Source organism: Neodiprion virginianus, chromosome 4, assembly GCF_021901495.1.
Source record: "Neodiprion virginianus isolate iyNeoVirg1 chromosome 4, iyNeoVirg1.1, whole genome shotgun sequence".
NCBI classification, from domain to species: domain Eukaryota; kingdom Metazoa; phylum Arthropoda; class Insecta; order Hymenoptera; family Diprionidae; genus Neodiprion; species Neodiprion virginianus.
In genome coordinates this window covers 6,662,671-6,680,913 of record NC_060880.1, presented here as the reverse complement: position 1 = coordinate 6,680,913, position 18,243 = coordinate 6,662,671, and the positions used below count along the sequence as shown (strand labels likewise).

Here is an 18,243-nt window from a genome sequence, read left to right as displayed (position 1 = left end):
GTATGCGTCACGTATTAATCGTAAAGGGATCATACAGATTAATATCGTACATGGACCGCATATACATATATACTTTCTGGTCTCTGCATCATTATTACATCTGATCTATTACTATTCATGATCTATGTATCCATTCTTCTCTCGGGTACCTATACTGTAATTAAATCACTGTTTTCGAAATCGGTACCTCTCTGATGTTTTGCAATAAGTTCTCAACTCTACCGTTGGAACATCTCAGAGAGAGCGCACGACGATTTTCGGTTGTCACACCAAATCCTATTAAGTACAACTGTCTATATTTTTCAGCCAACGTAGGAGGTGTTTGGCGGCGGTCAGCAGCGATCGGAGGTGGTCGAGGAGGACCAGGACGACGCGACGTCGAGTGGCCCGAGCAGGAGGTGGAGGGGTACAAGGTGAACAAGGAGGACGAAGTTGGTCGGAGATGATCGGCGGAGGTTGATGGTGATTGGGGGTGGTTGCTGGCGGACGCGGTTACGCTTCTTCCCACGGGTATAATCGAGCTGATCGACATTTCTAAGTCGCAGTCGACAAGAAGTCTTACGTACTCACTTTGTACTGACTCAATCTGAAGCCTTGATACCGAAACTTCTTTGCTACTACGAATGTCAGTGCAAGCTCGTTAGAGAGAGTCGATAGAGCAGAACTCCTCTAGGTACGCTCCCAGGCCCACCTGGACCCACTTGCCCGCCGAAAACTGGTCACAAAAATTTATCCAGGGGTATCCGTCTTTATGTTCTCCAGTCAACGCCTGAATTCGAAATAGCTAGACTTATCCGACAATGCATTATCTTTCTGGATACACGTGACGGTAACATTAGTCTTTTCGGCCTTAAAGACTATACGTACCGACAGTTCGCCTACTTTAGTTGCGCAACGCAGAGGGCGCTGCTTGACGATGAATTTACGATGAATTTGTCTCGTCCATTTGCGCTCACGGAAAGCCCCATAAGGATAGCAAACTTTATACATCTCCAATCAACGCTAGTGCTATACAAAAATCCACAATCTGTGTTCGACAATGGCGGACGAAGATGTGAATGGGGATTCTGACGAGGTGCAGCAGGAAAAGTCACAAAAGAAAGCTGCAAAATATGATAGTGGTGCTGCGGATTTGGAAAGAGTGACGGATTACGCAGAGGAGAAGGAAATTTCTTCGTCCGACGATTTCTCATGCGTAAGTTCAATCCACGTGCACCAAACTATCTGAACCATTCATTTATACCATAATCATCGTCATATTTCATACACGCATTGTTTTGAGTTACAAATAAATTCCCTCATCAAATTGTTCCATTTTCCTCGTATTAATTCAAATGCTAAGTTGTTATTCGTTTCAAAGATTCGACAAATTTCTCACGCCATTCAAAAGTGTCTAAATGGAACCTAACCTATCTTCAATTCTTCGCTATGCACCAGTGTAATGATAATCGTCATTGTCTTAACTTAGGCGCTAACCATCATCGGAGATCGACGGAATAAGGAAGCAGCTGAAAAAATTGCTAAAGAGAAAGAATTGCTCAAGGTCTCCATTCATAAAGACGATGTGGATCTTATCGTAAGTATTTGAAAAATAATCATTGTAAATTTCTTCACTGGAACAGTTTGTAACTGTTTGAGGGGATACAATTTGATAGGTAAACTACAATCTTAGCAAAAATATTAACCTCAAGTCTCTGTGCAACGTCGCAATGTATACTTCTATCAAAATAAATCTTTCATCTACTTCAGACACATCCTTACTTCCTGATTCGCAAGTTTCAAGTGTCATACACAACAGATTAAAACCCATTACAAACAGTCTCAATCAAAACTATGGTAGTAGAGCAATTAATTAATTTATAACCTGTGGCATGAGGTGAAGAAATATGCCTCAAAGAAATCTTATACTCCAGTTATTTATAAATTTGTCATGCTCGATAAATAGAATACTATTACACATTTGAAACCTCCTCTGGAGATCGCAATTCACTGTTACACCATATATTATTTACTACTCCCATCTTTGATAGTATGTATTTTTATTTGTAGGGATTCTCGTTGGTGTACTTTTTACAGTGAACCCTACCAATTGTAGTAAGAATTTTTACAGTAGTTGTTTGGATATTTCAGATGAAAGAGATGGAAATAAGTCGAAGCTTGGCTGAACGGACATTAAGAGAGCACAGAGGAGATGTTGTTGAGGCCCTTGTTACTCTGACCAACTGAGTTGAGATTATCTATGAAAATATTAGCTTCTCATTATTCCAAGCACTATTGTAAATTACGCAACGTATATATTTACATAGAAAACGAAGGAGGAACTTGTAAACTGAAGTTTGAATACGAATATTTATTATTAATATAAAATAAAAACTTTAAAAAAATACATAAATCCACAAACTTCTTATAATTTTTCATCCACTTGAATCAAACTTGTCATCTTTATCTTCTTTCTTTGTTAACGTATAAGATTGTACCAAATCTGGTGTTATTCTTTGATCAATGTTCCATCGAAACGTTTCGATTCCATTTCTCCTTACACTATAATTGTGAGGAAATTTTGCCGAATGAAAATTCCAAAATCGTCGCCCTCAGCTTACTTTACAGATGGAGAAACCAGTAATTTGCCTCAAGATTACATTCTTTCTTGCATTGTCGTTGATCTTGTCTTTCAAAAGCCAACTGCAACATTATAAAAATTCTATTCCTATCATGATTTACACATACTCGAAAATTGTCAAATTGTGAAATGATACGGCAGCTAATTATTTGTGTTGGAAAAAAAAATATCAAATTTAATTCAATAAACAATGCCAATTGCTTTTTTCATCGCAATTAAAATCGCTGAAATTACCAAACAGTGATAAAAAATGTATATAGCAACTACTAAATCCACACGTCAGATTATCGTAGTTATCATAATCCAGCTTTGAAACGACCACTTACATGTATGGCCTGTAATCAACACAAGAAAATTTCATCAATGACACAAAGGACTCTGTTATTTAAGTAAATGAGCTTAACTACTAGGGCTTGATATAGTTACGGCATCTGCTGTAATTGAATGGAAAACGCATTGTATGCTCACGATTGCTTGTTCAATACTATAATCAGAAATAAAGTGGTTGTTAATAATCTTTTTTCATACGTTCAATAAAGATGATTCCTGAAAGAGATACAAGGATAAAAAATGTATGAATAATCAGACCCTTCAAATTCGTCAAGGACAAATGTTGAGTCATCAGGTGTGGAGGATGTAGAAAAAAATTTCATACTATTCGTAACAAAGATATGAGGCATGTGTGCGCATTATCACTGATAGCATTGAGCACATATCAGGAAACCCGAGATTGGCTTATGATTGATAGGTGGGATAGGTATTGCCATTTACTTATCCAGAACTCTTAACGTCTAGCAACAGTATTGGCAAAATGGAAGTTTATATCAGTGTTAGGTAAGTGCATGACAGTTAAGCTCCGCGTAATCTTATATAGGAGAATGGGACTGAGTACAATTTCCTGAATAGACTGATGTCTGTATTCAATTTTTACTAATCATGTCGTTCGAACTTGAAAAGTTGTTATTGTTCTGGATTTTTATTCAAGAAAGTATCGTGGCAGGTACGTGAACACTGAAATTATTGTCAAGTATATGTTTTCTGATACTGGCCATGATATCTGTATGGATATATATCCACCCATTCGGTTTTTGACAAAAAAAAAACAACCTTCTAGAAGCAGTTTAGTAAAGTGATCCATTTGTTAACATAAGCTAAAGTGGAGCACATTTTGGTAATATCGAGCTATATGCGTGTGCAATCTTAAATCAGTGATAATATAACTGCGTAAATTATGTATAACATTTCTAAATCATTGAGAATTTTGAATGTTAAAACTATACGTAAATATTATCAAAGCTTATGAGCCAGTTATTACAAACTTTTTCGCACGCCATTTTTCGTTCACCAAGTAGAATTTATAGATACTTTTGCCAACTTTTAAAAGATATGGGTAACAAATCAAATTGATATGTAATTTTTCTCATTCTTCAGGTTCATTTTCAGGTGAACTGACAAACCTTGGAGAATCGACTTCTAAACATAATTTGTCTAATTATCAGTTTTCAAACTGTTCATTATATACGATAGCCTATGGATCGTCTTGTACCTGCTTCGAGTGCGATAGTAAGTAATGATAATATTACAATTCGCCTGTATTTATCAAAAATCGAATTTTCCGATCGACTCTAGTCCAATCTCTCCGAATCTAAATTGTGACAGAAATCTAAAACATTGTATGTGTTATTAGCTAATTTACAACAGCAAAAGATACCATGACTATATTCAATATATTCTATATTCTATCTATATTGCTATATCTATTCTATATTGCTATATTCAATCATATTAATACTTACAGAGGGCCAGTGTACTATATGCTGCAATTCCCCAGGCGTACCAGCATTCACATGCTGTTACTGTCATGCCTGCCTGACGTCATGCTGGTAGTTATACAGTAGATCTACTAAAGCTTCTAACCACTTTTAGTTTGCAATTCCCACAATAAATGAAACTATGAATTTGTCTCTCCCATTGTTCTATCGGTATACTTCTTCACGTCTTTGTATTTCCAACGCTCGACACAGTAGTGTAAACTATAAAATCTGATGAAAATCCAGTCACATCGCCGATATGAATAGTATTGACAAAATGCAAACACATAGAATTCTTCCATTCGTAGTGAGAAGGATGGAATAGATGTTTACTGCAAATTAAGATAAGAGAATCAAAGCAAGAGTTGCTGATATAATTGGAATTAAAAATTTCAGTACAAACATCGTCTCACGTAGGAGTGGCAAAAAAATTTTTAAATTCGTATCGGTGCTATACAGATACTTAAAGGACTTAAATATTTTCAGGAACAACGAATGGCAGCTGATATCCTTTGCTCAAGTAGGATTATCGACCGCATTGCTCATTGCAACAGTCGTTACCATTGCACTATTCTTCAGAATATGCAACAGGTATGACGTTCCATTCACAATGGTTGTTCCCACTCCCTGAAAATTAATTATCGAACTCGTTTACAGTAATGTATACTCGAAACAAACTAGATGCATTTAACTTACTGTCAAGTAATCTGATCCTTGCAATTTCAAGTGGAATGCAGTTCGGGGCTGCCAGGCGATCTGGCAATCCAGTGGTCAGAAACTCTGCGGGTAGGATCAGCATCTCTTCAATTCAACAGTACGTTATTCAAAGGCTTCAAGACAGACCTCCGAGATACAATGACCTATCCGACGCTCCGCCAGTCTACGGCACAGACCCTGCAAATAGGGTGGGTTGCATTGAAACATATTAACCACTTTCAAAACTTTGAGATCAATATGAGACAAATTTGGCAGATGGGGAAAATCGAGATTCACTGATTCATGGTATAACTGTTTCGACGAACTCTTAAATTTTTTTACCAACACGAAAATCTGATACACATAAAGATTCAGCTGATCTAAAACTCATTTCAGACTCTGAGCACCAGTAATTCATTGTAATATAATGATTTCTATACAACTAGAATTTGCCAGTAAAATTACTTCATGTCATAATGTTCCAAGTATTAAATATATCCGTGATTGGATTTTGGAAAAATGTCTATTGGATGAACAAAACGTTCAGCAATATTTTTTCTGTGCAGACAACGTAGGTGATTTTTTTGGAAAAATATTGGACACTGCTAATAGAATTAGAACAATAATGAACTTGAAACTTGACAATAACAAAGCCATTCTGCTAAATAATGGTCACTTGTTGTGCTTCTCTGTGTAACTTTCATGTAATGAGTCAATTAGAAGGAGTTTCAGAAAAGCCGAAATTTTGTGCACATCAATAACTTCTTACTTTATTATTCTCAAATAACAAGTATTCCAGAAATGAATTACAATGTAACTGATTCTGTATTTTCCTTGTTCTTCAATGCTGACTCATAAAAATTCCCTGGCAAATGTCACTTGTCATGTCTCGAATAAAGCCAATGGACATAATTATTCACAGGTTGCAACTTCCGAAGCTCCTCCAAGTTACACGAGAAGAGCAGAACCAGCTGAAAGTGTAAATAATTCAACGCCAACAACAGAGTCGTCGACACAATCGAATACAAACGATTCACAATTACCTACGGCTATTAATCATATCTAAAATACTGTATTCCACATATCGATTGTTCTCGTTTTTATGTACCTTTTTTTTACACAAATAATTATTTTTTAAGATTTTTTTTTTTTCTTTTCTTTTCTCTCTTTTGGTAAATTTTTATCTTCAACTATACAAATAGAATCAATCGAATCGTAGATATAGATAAATATATTATTATGAAAGTAATTAAAGAATCAGTTTTCAGGAGAAACCAAAGAATTGTAACAATATTGTTTAAAAAGCATCGAATCCGCGAATTTGAACGCGTCAAGAGATAAAGATCACTTAAGTTTGTCTGCAACTTTATCAACTGCAAAACTTTATCAACCAACTGTTTCTACTTAAGTGTATTGTACATTGTAATACTAGTAATAATAATAGTAATAATAGTGATAATAATTAATTACCTTACCAGACAACAAGAAATAACATTATAAGGGTATTGGAAATCATTACAAGGTCTCAAAAATTATATAATGAAAATGTAGTTTATTTGATGTGGTGCAATGACTTAAAATAAATTGAAAAAAATGAACGTCTGTATGAGCTGGGATTGATGGTCAGCAATTTGTGTACTAAAAACTGCTGCTAAGCTACCGCCTCCTCTAGTCACTACAACTTTTATAATTTTAAATGCAACATATAATGGAAGTAGACAAATATTTTACAGCAAGCAGTTGCGTAGCAGTAGTTAGTGACCCTTCTTTTTATGCTGATATTCATGATGAGGTAACACTTGTCTTACTTGTACTTAGATTATCAAATTATCCAGTCATACACTCAAGTATATGTTATATTCTTGCTGCAGATTGTTATCAGTATTTTTCTTTCTGTCTTTTCTTTTCTTCCATTTTTATTTATTTATTTTACTTATTTTTTGAGGGCGTGATCTTTATCTTCTCCTATAAATGTTTCGTCTCGAATTAATTTTTCGTTTTTTTAACATCTTTAGTACGCTATTCAAAACAGGGACAGTAGGAAAGAAAAAGTATGAAAAAAAAAAAAAAAAAACAAGTACTACTGACATTAATTAAATTTCTCAACGAAATTGCCAAACAGTCCCAAAGCTTAAGTTAAAGCATAATTGAAATAAAATTAGAGCAATAACAATATTCAAAATTCAATATGAAAGATTGTAACGAAATATAAAAATTTCAAAAGATCTAGCAATGGTAAGTCGTTGTTTGTATTTAGACACCAGTATTTAAAAAGGGCTGAGTTCCTTTACCTGTTCTTTTTTTTTTTTTTTTTTTTTTTTTGTCGCAGTTTTATACAATCTTTATGTACAACAAGTTAAAAATTGGACCATATCTGGACTACTTCCAGGACCATGTGGGCAATGTCCGCTGCAAAAGCCAATATAACTTCGCAACTGGCTGTATGGAATTGGTATGCGGAATCGGAAGGGCAGGTTCTTAGGGGGGTACGAGTAAAGATCTGCGTATAGAAGGATATTTTGCAATACAGGAGGGGAAGAAGGGAAAAAAGGATAGATTAGAGATGTAATGTTTTTTTGTTGCAGTAATATAATGGTCTTATCACAGAACATGTATGGCATTAATATTCGACATCATTAATGTAATGGTATAAGGTATTTTTTATATTTAAGTTGGCGATACTATCTAGCTAGTAGGAGGATCGGGAAGCCAGTAGAGCAGTAGTAGTAGGTAGTAGTAGTAGTAGATAGTAGTAGTAGTCTAGTAGTAGTAGCAGTAATAGTAGTGGTAGTAAAAGTAGTAGAAATAGTGTTGTGTAGTGTTGTAGCAGTAGCGGTAGCAGTAGCAGTAGTGGTGGTAGTATAGTATCAGTAGCAGTATATACTGTACAGAATGATCATCGTCTCTGGTTGCCCATAATTCAGTTCATTTCACCACACAATTTTTATCAATTTGACAATTATATTAAGTAGTTACACAAAACGATTAATATTTCATCATACTATAATTGACTAAACTTTATTTATACAATGTGTGTGATTCTTTTTCTAATTTATTATCATTACTTTTTGTTAAATAATTTTTATAACTTTATTTTTTTTTTTTTTTGTTTTTATCTCCACTAATTATCGATAATAACGTTTAACCATTTCAAACTGCAATCTTCAACATTTTACACTTTTTCTTTTTCGTATGTTTGTTTTTCGTTCTTCTGAATGCGTAACACATACCTGCATACATATCAATTTCTGGCATCGCGTACGCGTGAGCAAAACATGCGAAAAATAATAGACACCTTTTCGCGTTTTTTTCTTTTTTTTTTTCTTCTACGTTTTTCTTCTTTTCTTAATCATTTATATAATCAACACAAAATTCTCATAAATTATGGACAACCCTAAAATTTAATACATTTAATTACCTTTTTGTTTTTTTAATCAACAAAAATTGTTCGTTCCTTTTTTTTTCTTGTCTACTATTTGTATAATACGTTTTACAGACGATGAGGGAACAAAAATCCCAAACTGCGTCACAGCTTGGGGAGGGGGAGGGTATCTGCAGACAAAAAAATATACAAGAATACAGGAGGAGAGGGGAGGGTAAGGGGCACAGATTTGCATGTATAGCAAGTTATCAGAAATCATATTGATAATTAATAGTTAATAGTTATACATAATTATATTGAGAGAAAGAGATCATAAAAAACACTAACTAGAATCATTTCTCCATTGATGGAAGAATTTTCACATTTTTATAATTATAAATCACTATAGGTAATAAACAAAGTGTCTAACCCCACGTTGGGGGTAACGTTTGATCCGTTGACAAAGGAACAAAATTTATACTTAGTCGTCTGGCTGACGTCTATCACAACTTTTTTTTTATTTATTATTTCAATTTTTTTTTTTTTATCTTTTATCAATTATTTATATTTTTTTCCTCATTATATGCTTCGTTTTGTGCCAACACACAAGTATTTTAACGTCCTGGTCCATTGATTCAAGTTTATTCACTACAAATCCGTTACATCGTACGTCAAAATCAATGTTTCTATCAAAACTCTATTTGACAACACACGATGATCTGATATCGACGAGGTTGACAAAAGTGAAAATTAGAACACACGCGATACCTTCATTATTCCTTTACAATTTACTTTTCATCTCTTCATCCTTCCTCGTCACCAAATGGACAAAATATACACCTTGTTGCATGAAAATTATCAACAAATCCGTAATTGGGTGGGTTTTTCTTTTATTGTTGTATGTTTTTTTTTTTTTTTAATGTTTTTATCGTGAGCGAGCGACGAGTGACACAGTCACAATATCTCTACCACCGACAGTGGTCACAGAACACAAAAGTCTGGTTTGGTGGAATGCGCCTTAGCTATATCGTATCGCTTGAAACCGGATATTTTCTCTGGCTCATCTGTATCATGTTTACGTTATGCCAGCTCATCCATGCGACAAGTCAGTCATTAGCTATTTCCGGATTCAATATCTGGACTCTGGACCAGGTGGTGGTGACAGTCGTGAGGGGCTCGCTAGGAAACATTGACTTTATTATTCACCACTAATCTTATCTTCTGTCCTTTCCTTTTCATCACTGTACACAGAGTCAAGAGGGATGTAATAGAGGAGGGGGCGACGTTGTCGTTATCCCCGGGGCTAAGGGCGTCTGCTTTCAGCTTTGCTTCATCCGTTTCCTCGGCGGACCGATTGGTGGGATCTGTTGGGTCGCTAAAGCGCGGAAAGCTTCTGCTATGAGGTGCGGATGAGAGTGGATCATTGATTTCCACCCTGCTGTATCCATCACGTCTGTTGCATGTCTGCAACATCACACAATACGCCCTTAATAAAACTTGGATCAACGGAAACCTGCATTATAATACATATATAAATGATGTCTTCGTGAAACCGGATATCCCACCCTATTGGTGAAAATTTGAAAAAAATATCCACAGTAATCAATACCGTGGAACTTGAGTCGTAAAAACGTTGCCCGCAGTTTATAAATTATCTTGTCTTTTTTTTTATGATTTAAAAAAAACTAATCCTATATTAAATCCATTTTATTTAATTTGATGAGTTATTACTAACAATATAATGTATTCTTTTCGTTTTTTTATAACTCTGTGATTCTCTTTTTCAGAACCTGATATATGGAATTTTGATCACCTAATACATACTCGTTAAAAAAAAAATTAAACTGTAAGAAAGACATCTGTATATCTAGTTCTGATGTAAAACGATTCCTTCATGGTCAAATAATTTATGCCGAGTCAACTCCATTCTGATGAAACTAAAGTGATGAGAAAACGATGGAAGAAAAAAATTGTCACAAAGCAGACGCTAGTTGTCATAGGCATGAAGTTATTAGGTGAATGTATAATCCTAATAATATGTAATCATGTGTGATAAACACCTGTTATCAATCAAGTATTGAATCTCATTTTGTTTCAACGTATAAATCTAACATAAAACATTTGTTCAACATTGTACACTGGCGTATTTTTATCTTTTTTTTTTGTGCGATTGAAAGTGACTGTATCAGTTAGTGTCAATACCAGTAAATTAAGGTATGATAACGTGGCTTGACCTTGTAAATTTCTTAGGAATCTTTTCTCACCAATCCGCTAATTTGCGATTATAATAGAGGTATATTTGTTCTAATACACGTCAGAATTTCAAGATTTACGTGATGCAACTATTACTAATCTACAAATAAAAATAAAACAAGATCGTGGAAAAAAAAAGAAACTCACTTTTAGTCCAAGGCATTCAAAACTATCGCTATCGAGAGTACTAATTGAAGAGACACATGAATAATTATGAACATCGCATGAACTTTCGGCACACTAAAGAAATTACGTTTTTATTGATATTCCGATAAACAAGCCATGTTTTAAAAATAGTTCGACGGTAAATAACTATAAAAATTATCATTTATTTAAATATGTATTGGCAACTTACGTGTTAATAAAATCTATGGCTTGCGCTTTGAGTTGATCAGCGCTATGAAGATCAGCAAGGATAAGAATATCCGCCGCATTCTCAATAGCTAAACTCGTACATAACGCCTCTTCGCACATTACTTTAAGCCTCTCAAGTGCATATTTATCTGCAGCTGCGAGTAAATCGTCAGCCATTTTTTCTAAATTTGCCGCTTTCCCCGTATATATAAAGCGTAACATTTCTCTCAAGACTTCGTGATCAACGTCCGTTATATCGACTCTGTTTTGTTTTCGTTCCTCCATTTCATGCTCAAACATTGCCGAAAATACAGGACTTCGAGCTGTAATATGAAAAGAAAGGGTCCTGATTAATACCGTCACATTCATCAGAGTGATAAATATATATAAGTGCAGGGCATCTTGACAAAAATAATAAAAAAAAAACAACAAACAAACACGTTTATACTGTAAGAATTTAATAAAATTCAAGAAACTTTTTGCTCTAACACTGAAGAGTAACGTAATGAATTCTAAAAGATGAGCTCATTGAAAACCTTCAATTTATCACACAAGTGAGATGTTAAACTTCCTACTTTACTTATTTATTTATATTTGTATAAATTCAAGGCTAAATCGATTCACAAGCTCTTTGGAAATGATTAAACGACTGACATAACATTCATAGTTAGATTATGAACACAAGAATAATTCTGTATGATTTCAAATAATATCAAGAGATTTCAAGGCAATGTGTTATTTTCAATTGATTCCTCGTACTCGAAATAAGAGTGTTGACGAAACTTCAAGGTAGATAATTTTAATTTTGTTGTTTCTACATCATTTCACGATTATCTAGAACATAACAGAACGAAGAAAATTGAATGAAACAACCGTCAACTCACCAGCAAGTATCGCTTTGTGTGCCTGGAATTCTCTACCGCAAACGGTGAGTGTGACATCACTGAATTTTTGGTTTTCAAATAGCAGTCCAAGATCGTCGGGTAGCCGGCATTCGGGAACTTTGAATTGTATCGTATTACTCTGCCCAGAGATGTTTACGCTATCGGCAACGACACTTACCTAGTTGGCGGGTTTTATAAATTGATTATAGAACTAATTAGCTCATTTATCCATTGTATATAAATTTTGATAATATATTAAATAAATGTGACAATAAACATACAAAGGTATATACCTCACAGAATATCGTGAGTTTGTCATCGGGCAAAAGTCCATTTGCTTCATCTAGTAGGAAATCTCTTCGTATGAATTTTTTGAACCCCCAGTCCTTTCCTTGCACAAACCTATAGGCTCGCTGGCTCTCTGCGAGATGAAACAGAAGAGAGAGAAAAAAAAAAAAATGGTTTTAAAATTATTATTGCGATATATTTTAATGAATTATCGGTAGCGAGTGAATCATTTTTCATGTCAAAGAAATAATACCGAGTTCCAAAATTACGGTCGTCTACTTTTTACTGCAGAGATTAGTCTTCATATCGTATTCGCCGAATACTTCAACGATAATACCATTTGAGAAAATAGCTTTTGAAATAAATTCACTTTTACTCACCCATAGCTTTGGTTTCTTCCCTTTTGGCATTAAGAATAGAAAATTTGAACTTTGCTCTGACTTCGGATTTGTTGCACGAGACAAGCAGTAGATATAAAGAGAGGTAGTCTTTACTTTCCTCGTCCAAACCCTTAGGATTCACTCTCAGGCACCTGTAACCAAACAAGTCCAATCAATAATCGACAACAAATTTTCCAAAAATACTATGAAAATTATACGGTAAGAAAATTGAACATTTTTAGTGTATAAAAGAGGATTTTCTCACCATTTAAGTTTGTCGTTTGCCCCTGCCGAGAAAGTAGACGACTTGAGGACTTCACCCATTTCCTCTCGGCAGAAGCTGAAGTTGTTTATTGTCCACATGTAGCTGAACTTGACCACCTTCACCTGTGCACACAAGACCTTCAAATGCGACACCATGTCAGAATATATCCGGTGGACACTGTCCTATACTATACTTAAGCTACAACAAGTATGCATCGTAGTCATGTTAAGTTTACGTGTAAAATAACGATAATGCTTTTCTTTCATTCTTTCTTTCTTTTTCATCTTACTGTGCGAAAAAAAAACACTTGTATTCATTTATCTAGAATGTATTGTATAATGTGTCGAGGTGTTGCAAACGTATCATTAATTTTTCAGCCTATTTTCCTTCTAGTGATGATCTTACATCGAAATTCGTTACCGTAATACTAATGCTAAGATACAAATTCTTTGCACATAATTTACTTTCAGAATTTACTATGTATGTTTGTTCGTTATTTTTCCCCTTAGATATAAGAAATTTTTCCAATAGAAATTATTGACGAGAACCAGCTCGCATTGAAACTTTGACCAACAAGCTGTCTAGTAAATATTTAAGAAGAAAAACATCTCTTTAGAATGTTTTTCATATTGTCTTCGCAAATTCGTATAATATTGTTGATTTTTTTTTTTTGCCCCTTAATAAACACTGCAACACCTGTTCACATTAAAAACATACACGAAACGACATTGAGATCGAAAGAATTTTAAAGAGTGACTCGGTAGTTGGAATTTTGGCATGGAAAAGTATTGAGCAGCAAATCGTGAATAATTTGTCATAATTTTCGTATTGTAAAAAAAATATTTTCCTTCAAAATCGTGACGCCAAATTCCAAACACCGAATCACACGCGTTATGCATAATTTACACGTATTCTTGACTGACAATAATAATTATTCTTTCTAGTAATGCTGTGCAATTATTATTAAAGCGATAACAGGAATGAGAAGGAGAATACGTTGCGTGATTGGATATAAGAATTGAAAGAAAAAGAAAGAATGGAAACGAGCTTCAATGATGAAAAACATGGAAAGGGAAGGGATGGAGAGGTATATTCACGGTGTACCATTTTTACGATGGCGTATAACGGCTTCTACAAGGCAGAACATAACACGTTCTGTTTGTCAAAACCCACCCACGTATAGCATTCCGGTAGATATTACGTATATCACACCTTGGTTCGTCCTTACAGTATATATCGCCGAACCAGTTCTGCAGCTAATAACTATTATTAAACTGTTTTCACCACGATCATCGGTCACGTAACTGACGAAAACGTGTAAATCCCCAGCAGTGTGTTATATATCTTAAGTAGATTTGAATATACACACATGCCTACTCGACTTTGGCAAATGAAAGAAATACAACTTCAGTCAGGTTATAATTATACTTCTCAAAAAGAGTGAATATCGTAAAAATAGCAATTTCACTAGTTTTACAACAAATCGTTAATTGAGTTTTTGAATGAAATTTTTTTATTTCATACTCTTGTAGATTGGGAAAAAAATATTTTGGACGTATTTTTTATTTTTTCGATTCAATCAAAATTGCCATTAATATAACAGATTGAAAACTATAACATTGTGACGTCACCCATGTTAAGATATATCTGTAAATATTAAAATCAGTGAAATCCAATCACCTGTAACATGAAAAATTATCATTCTTTAACGAAAAACAAAAAATACGTCCTCATTATTTTGGCTTGCACTGCATTAGGCACCCCTAAAAATGGAAAAAAAAATTTCATTCAAATACTCAATTGCTGTAATCGACACTGTTGCGGGACAGCTAATTAAACCTTGGAAAATACTTGACGCACTATCGATATAAAAATTTCGAGTCTTTCAATAAACGATTGCATAAAGTTTCTTTAAATTCGTTCCTTGCAGCTTATAACCGTTTAAAGTCCCCAGCTTTTTTCCTTAGAAGCGATACGTGATACCAATTATGAAAATTCAAAATGGCGTATCCAATATGGACTCCAATAATAGTAACAAGTATATAAACTATTCACGAAAATCATCATGTATGACGCAGAACATTCTTCGTTTATTTACCGTACGTAGAGGAGTGCGAACGGTATACGTACTGAGAAAAGTTTCTTTTGTTATAGTAACTAGAAAAATTCAGTACAACATGTATCGTTAAAACAACTGTTTAAATATTGTTGGAATTACGAAAAACGAGGTACGCCTAACCATTTTGCGCCGTTGTCGATCCTTTTTTGGTTATTGCAACGCAAAATCAGATTCTTCGGTTCACTCTACTTTTTTAGTTAAACAAGGCTTTAACGTCAATTTATCGTTGCCCAAGAATTAAATTTTCGCAACAGTTGCAAGAAAATATAGTAAGAGTGATCGTAATGAGAAAGAATAGTACCGGATACTAGACTTTCCGGCAACAGCTATAACACCAATTTTCATTTTCTACCTAGAACTATATTTTTCGATCGTGGTAAAAAAATGAAAATTGTCAAAGACTGAGCGGTAAGTACGGTTAACTTTTTACACACATGTCGAAAAATGAAAAAGAAACGACGATATACATATTCGAAAACTCGTGGGAAAATAATCAGTTGACAAAAAAAAAAAAAAAATTAACTGGAAACAATTCTCAAAGACATCTTTCGGTTTGGTACCCGTGTAATAACTCTGGTATAAACTATGGAGATGAACGAATTGCTAATTTTTCTCGAACGACGTCCGCGTGAAATGATTGTAGGAGAAGGGGCATCGGCGTGAAGGAGTCAACGCTCTCTGTTTCCCTGACCTTGGTGACTAGTTTCGGCCGAAAGCCGGACCGAAGCGTTATCTATTAATCGGCGATGTTATTTCGTGTGGCGAACCCGATGCACCCGTTCCTCCTCTCTTTTTCCTCTTTTTTTCCTCTTCGTCATTCTGCCGCCGTCCAGCCAACTTGCTATTCGCGCAAGCTCTCCTCGTCCTACGCATCACGTACAGAACGAATTACGCAACGCGTTAATAGCGGATCACGTCCAATGGCCGGGGTCAGTGTTCCCGAAGGCCTTAAGTTTATTTTAAAATCGCACTCAAGCAGGCCTGAAACGCAGACAGAGAGACATACGGACAGATCCCTGCTGTGCTGTGCTTCAGTCCAAACGTACGGTTCGAAATTGTAATTTTTTCGTACCTACATTTTCTTTATTTGGGTATTTCTTATTCTAAATACAAAATTTCCACCAGATTCTGCAGCAGCTTCAGCCGCCATCTTGAATTTATAGGGGAATTAGTTTTTGTCAAATAAATCGGCCGTGTTCAATTTTTTTACCAACGGCCGCCATCTTGAATTTATAGGGGAATTAGTTGTTGTCAAATGAATCGATCATTTTCAACTTTTTACTAAAAACTGTCACATCAATCTAAACTTGCAGTAAAATTAATACTCTAACTTTGAGGATGACATATCCTTTGTCTACGATCGATATTTCCGGACCTGAAACATAAATTCAAGATGGCGGCGAAGCTACTGCAGAATCTGTTCGAAATTTTGGACTTAGACTACGAATGACCCCCTCAACGATTAGAAACATAAAGTAGTGGTATCTAAAAATTGTAATTTCAGACTTTTCTTTTTTGTAGGCACATAGCGACTGGGCCAGTGTCCAGGCCTTCCGTCCAAGTCTCACGGATAGTAATCTCGTCTGATCGTCAGGTTTGAGGCGCACTATTTTTGAACCGTTATGCAAAATTCGCTTTTTCACGCGAGGTTGAAAGTTGTTAAACTTGTTGTAAAGAAGCTCACTAGCAACAAAATGAAGTTAACCCCCCTAATGCAGCAAAACATACAATTACATTCCATGAACTTGTTGACTAATTTAAAAACGACGAAAGAGTAAATTTTGTACCGCCTCGTAACATTAAAAAATTTCTACTTTTTTGGTAAAAAAATAATTCTGAATTAAATCTATCGAGTCGAAATTTTGTCAACGTATACATAGTTAAAAGTATTTTGGCTCGAAAAAATATTTATAAAATAATAATCTCGCAGATATTAGATTATTAGATCGTCGAAGAAGGAAACAAGCGCATTATGTGTTATTCTTTTGCCGCGGAAACTAGTTGTTAACAATATGCGGTGATGCAGAATAATGGCACACATTCTTCATGGAATTATACATTTATATTATGTACGATACGCCGCAAGTTGAAAGTTGTTCGCGCAATTCAATGTATATTGTATGCTGTGTGATATCAAACTATACCCAAGCGGTATACCGACTAAAGTGTTCGAGATACGTGATAACTGTTAAATATAACCATCGATTTGCCGTTGCATCGTTATTCTATGTACCTGTTACAGTTTTCGCCGTCGAAAGTTTGAAGTCTCGACTGGTGATCGAAATATTACTTTTATGATAATTTCTTTCTTTTCAAATAAGGAAGTAGAAAGATAAGCATATTTAACAGGAACGAATTCCATCATCTGTACTTCGATTGAACTTTTACTGTTTTTTTTATCTTTAATTACCGTGATTCTGACGGTATCGATTCGCTATTTATGAATATACACGAGTCAAATAGCACATTGTGAAAAAGCACTTACTATTATTAGTGTTATTAAAAAAAAAAAAAAAAAAGTAAGCTGATACACGCAAATTGAGCCGAATCATTCTGTACAGAATATTAGAATGATGAACCGTTACAACTGATCGCGAGCCTGGGAACTAATTCAAAGTCGTTATTTATCAATATTCAAAAATGTTATTAACCTAATCACAGTAACGTGACGCAAACAAGTCGCGTTGTCAAAAATGACGCGTTTCAACGTGGATATTTTCCCGATTTGCATATATTCCGTGCTCCAACGAACGTATATATATTTTTTTTTTTTTTTTTAAAGATAATTAGACACTCTCTGTAACAATGTCAATTACTCTCTAAAACAACTTTAAAAAAATAATCGAAAATCACAATTTTGTCGTATTATTTTTAGTGCCAGATCAGCATCTGCGATCAAATATTGATAATTACACAGATGCGTTAATTCTGTCACCGCATTTAAATATTTTATGCTTTAAGACGGGTAAATTGACATTTACAATCACGCGATACGTAATAGTAAAATAAACGCTTAGAATTAGTATTTATCGTTTGTTTTAAATTGGAGTTTTATTATTTTTGAAGCGAACCTTTTTGATTTCTGTAAGAGAAATATTGAAATCCGTAACGCTAAACATATTCAAAAAATCTGATCGACGCTTTCTGGCTGATCGCGACGCTGACAAAACGATACACCATTTGGTATAAAAGCAGCTGATAATTAGGACTGC

The 18,243-nt window shown here is 34.7% G+C and overlaps 3 protein-coding genes across 3 annotated transcripts in view; 2 read left to right on the top strand and 1 right to left on the bottom strand.

The window, feature by feature from the left end:
- Nucleotides 1-937: 937 nt before the first annotated feature.
- On the top strand, nt 938-2,392 carry LOC124303824 (huntingtin-interacting protein K). Its single transcript, XM_046761538.1, has 3 exons — nt 938-1,195; nt 1,469-1,576; nt 2,131-2,392. Exons 1-3 carry the CDS (start codon nt 1,040-1,042, stop codon nt 2,224-2,226), a joined length of 360 nt encoding a protein of 119 aa, XP_046617494.1. The 5' UTR covers nt 938-1,039; the 3' UTR covers nt 2,227-2,392.
- A 289-nt stretch (nt 2,393-2,681) lies between these two features.
- Nucleotides 2,682-7,240, top strand: LOC124303821 (uncharacterized). Its single transcript, XM_046761535.1, has 6 exons — nt 2,682-3,620; nt 4,052-4,183; nt 4,419-4,503; nt 4,918-5,022; nt 5,159-5,336; nt 6,050-7,240. The coding sequence occupies exons 1-6, from the start codon at nt 3,557-3,559 to the stop codon at nt 6,191-6,193; spliced, it is 708 nt and encodes a 235-aa protein (XP_046617491.1). The 5' UTR covers nt 2,682-3,556; the 3' UTR covers nt 6,194-7,240.
- A 1,306-nt stretch (nt 7,241-8,546) lies between these two features.
- Nucleotides 8,547-18,243, bottom strand: part of LOC124303820 (protein roadkill) — a 36,566-nt gene continuing 26,869 nt past the window's right edge. The window contains exons 3-8 of the mRNA XM_046761534.1: nt 12,913-13,034; nt 12,648-12,799; nt 12,273-12,400; nt 11,980-12,157; nt 11,097-11,418; nt 8,547-9,952 (exon numbers count right to left, since the gene is read on the bottom strand). Of these exons, the coding sequence (XP_046617490.1) occupies nt 9,808-9,952; nt 11,097-11,418; nt 11,980-12,157; nt 12,273-12,400; nt 12,648-12,799; nt 12,913-13,034 (1,047 nt within the window). The 3' untranslated portion in view covers nt 8,547-9,807. The remainder of the gene's footprint in view (nt 9,953-11,096; nt 11,419-11,979; nt 12,158-12,272; nt 12,401-12,647; nt 12,800-12,912; nt 13,035-18,243) is intronic.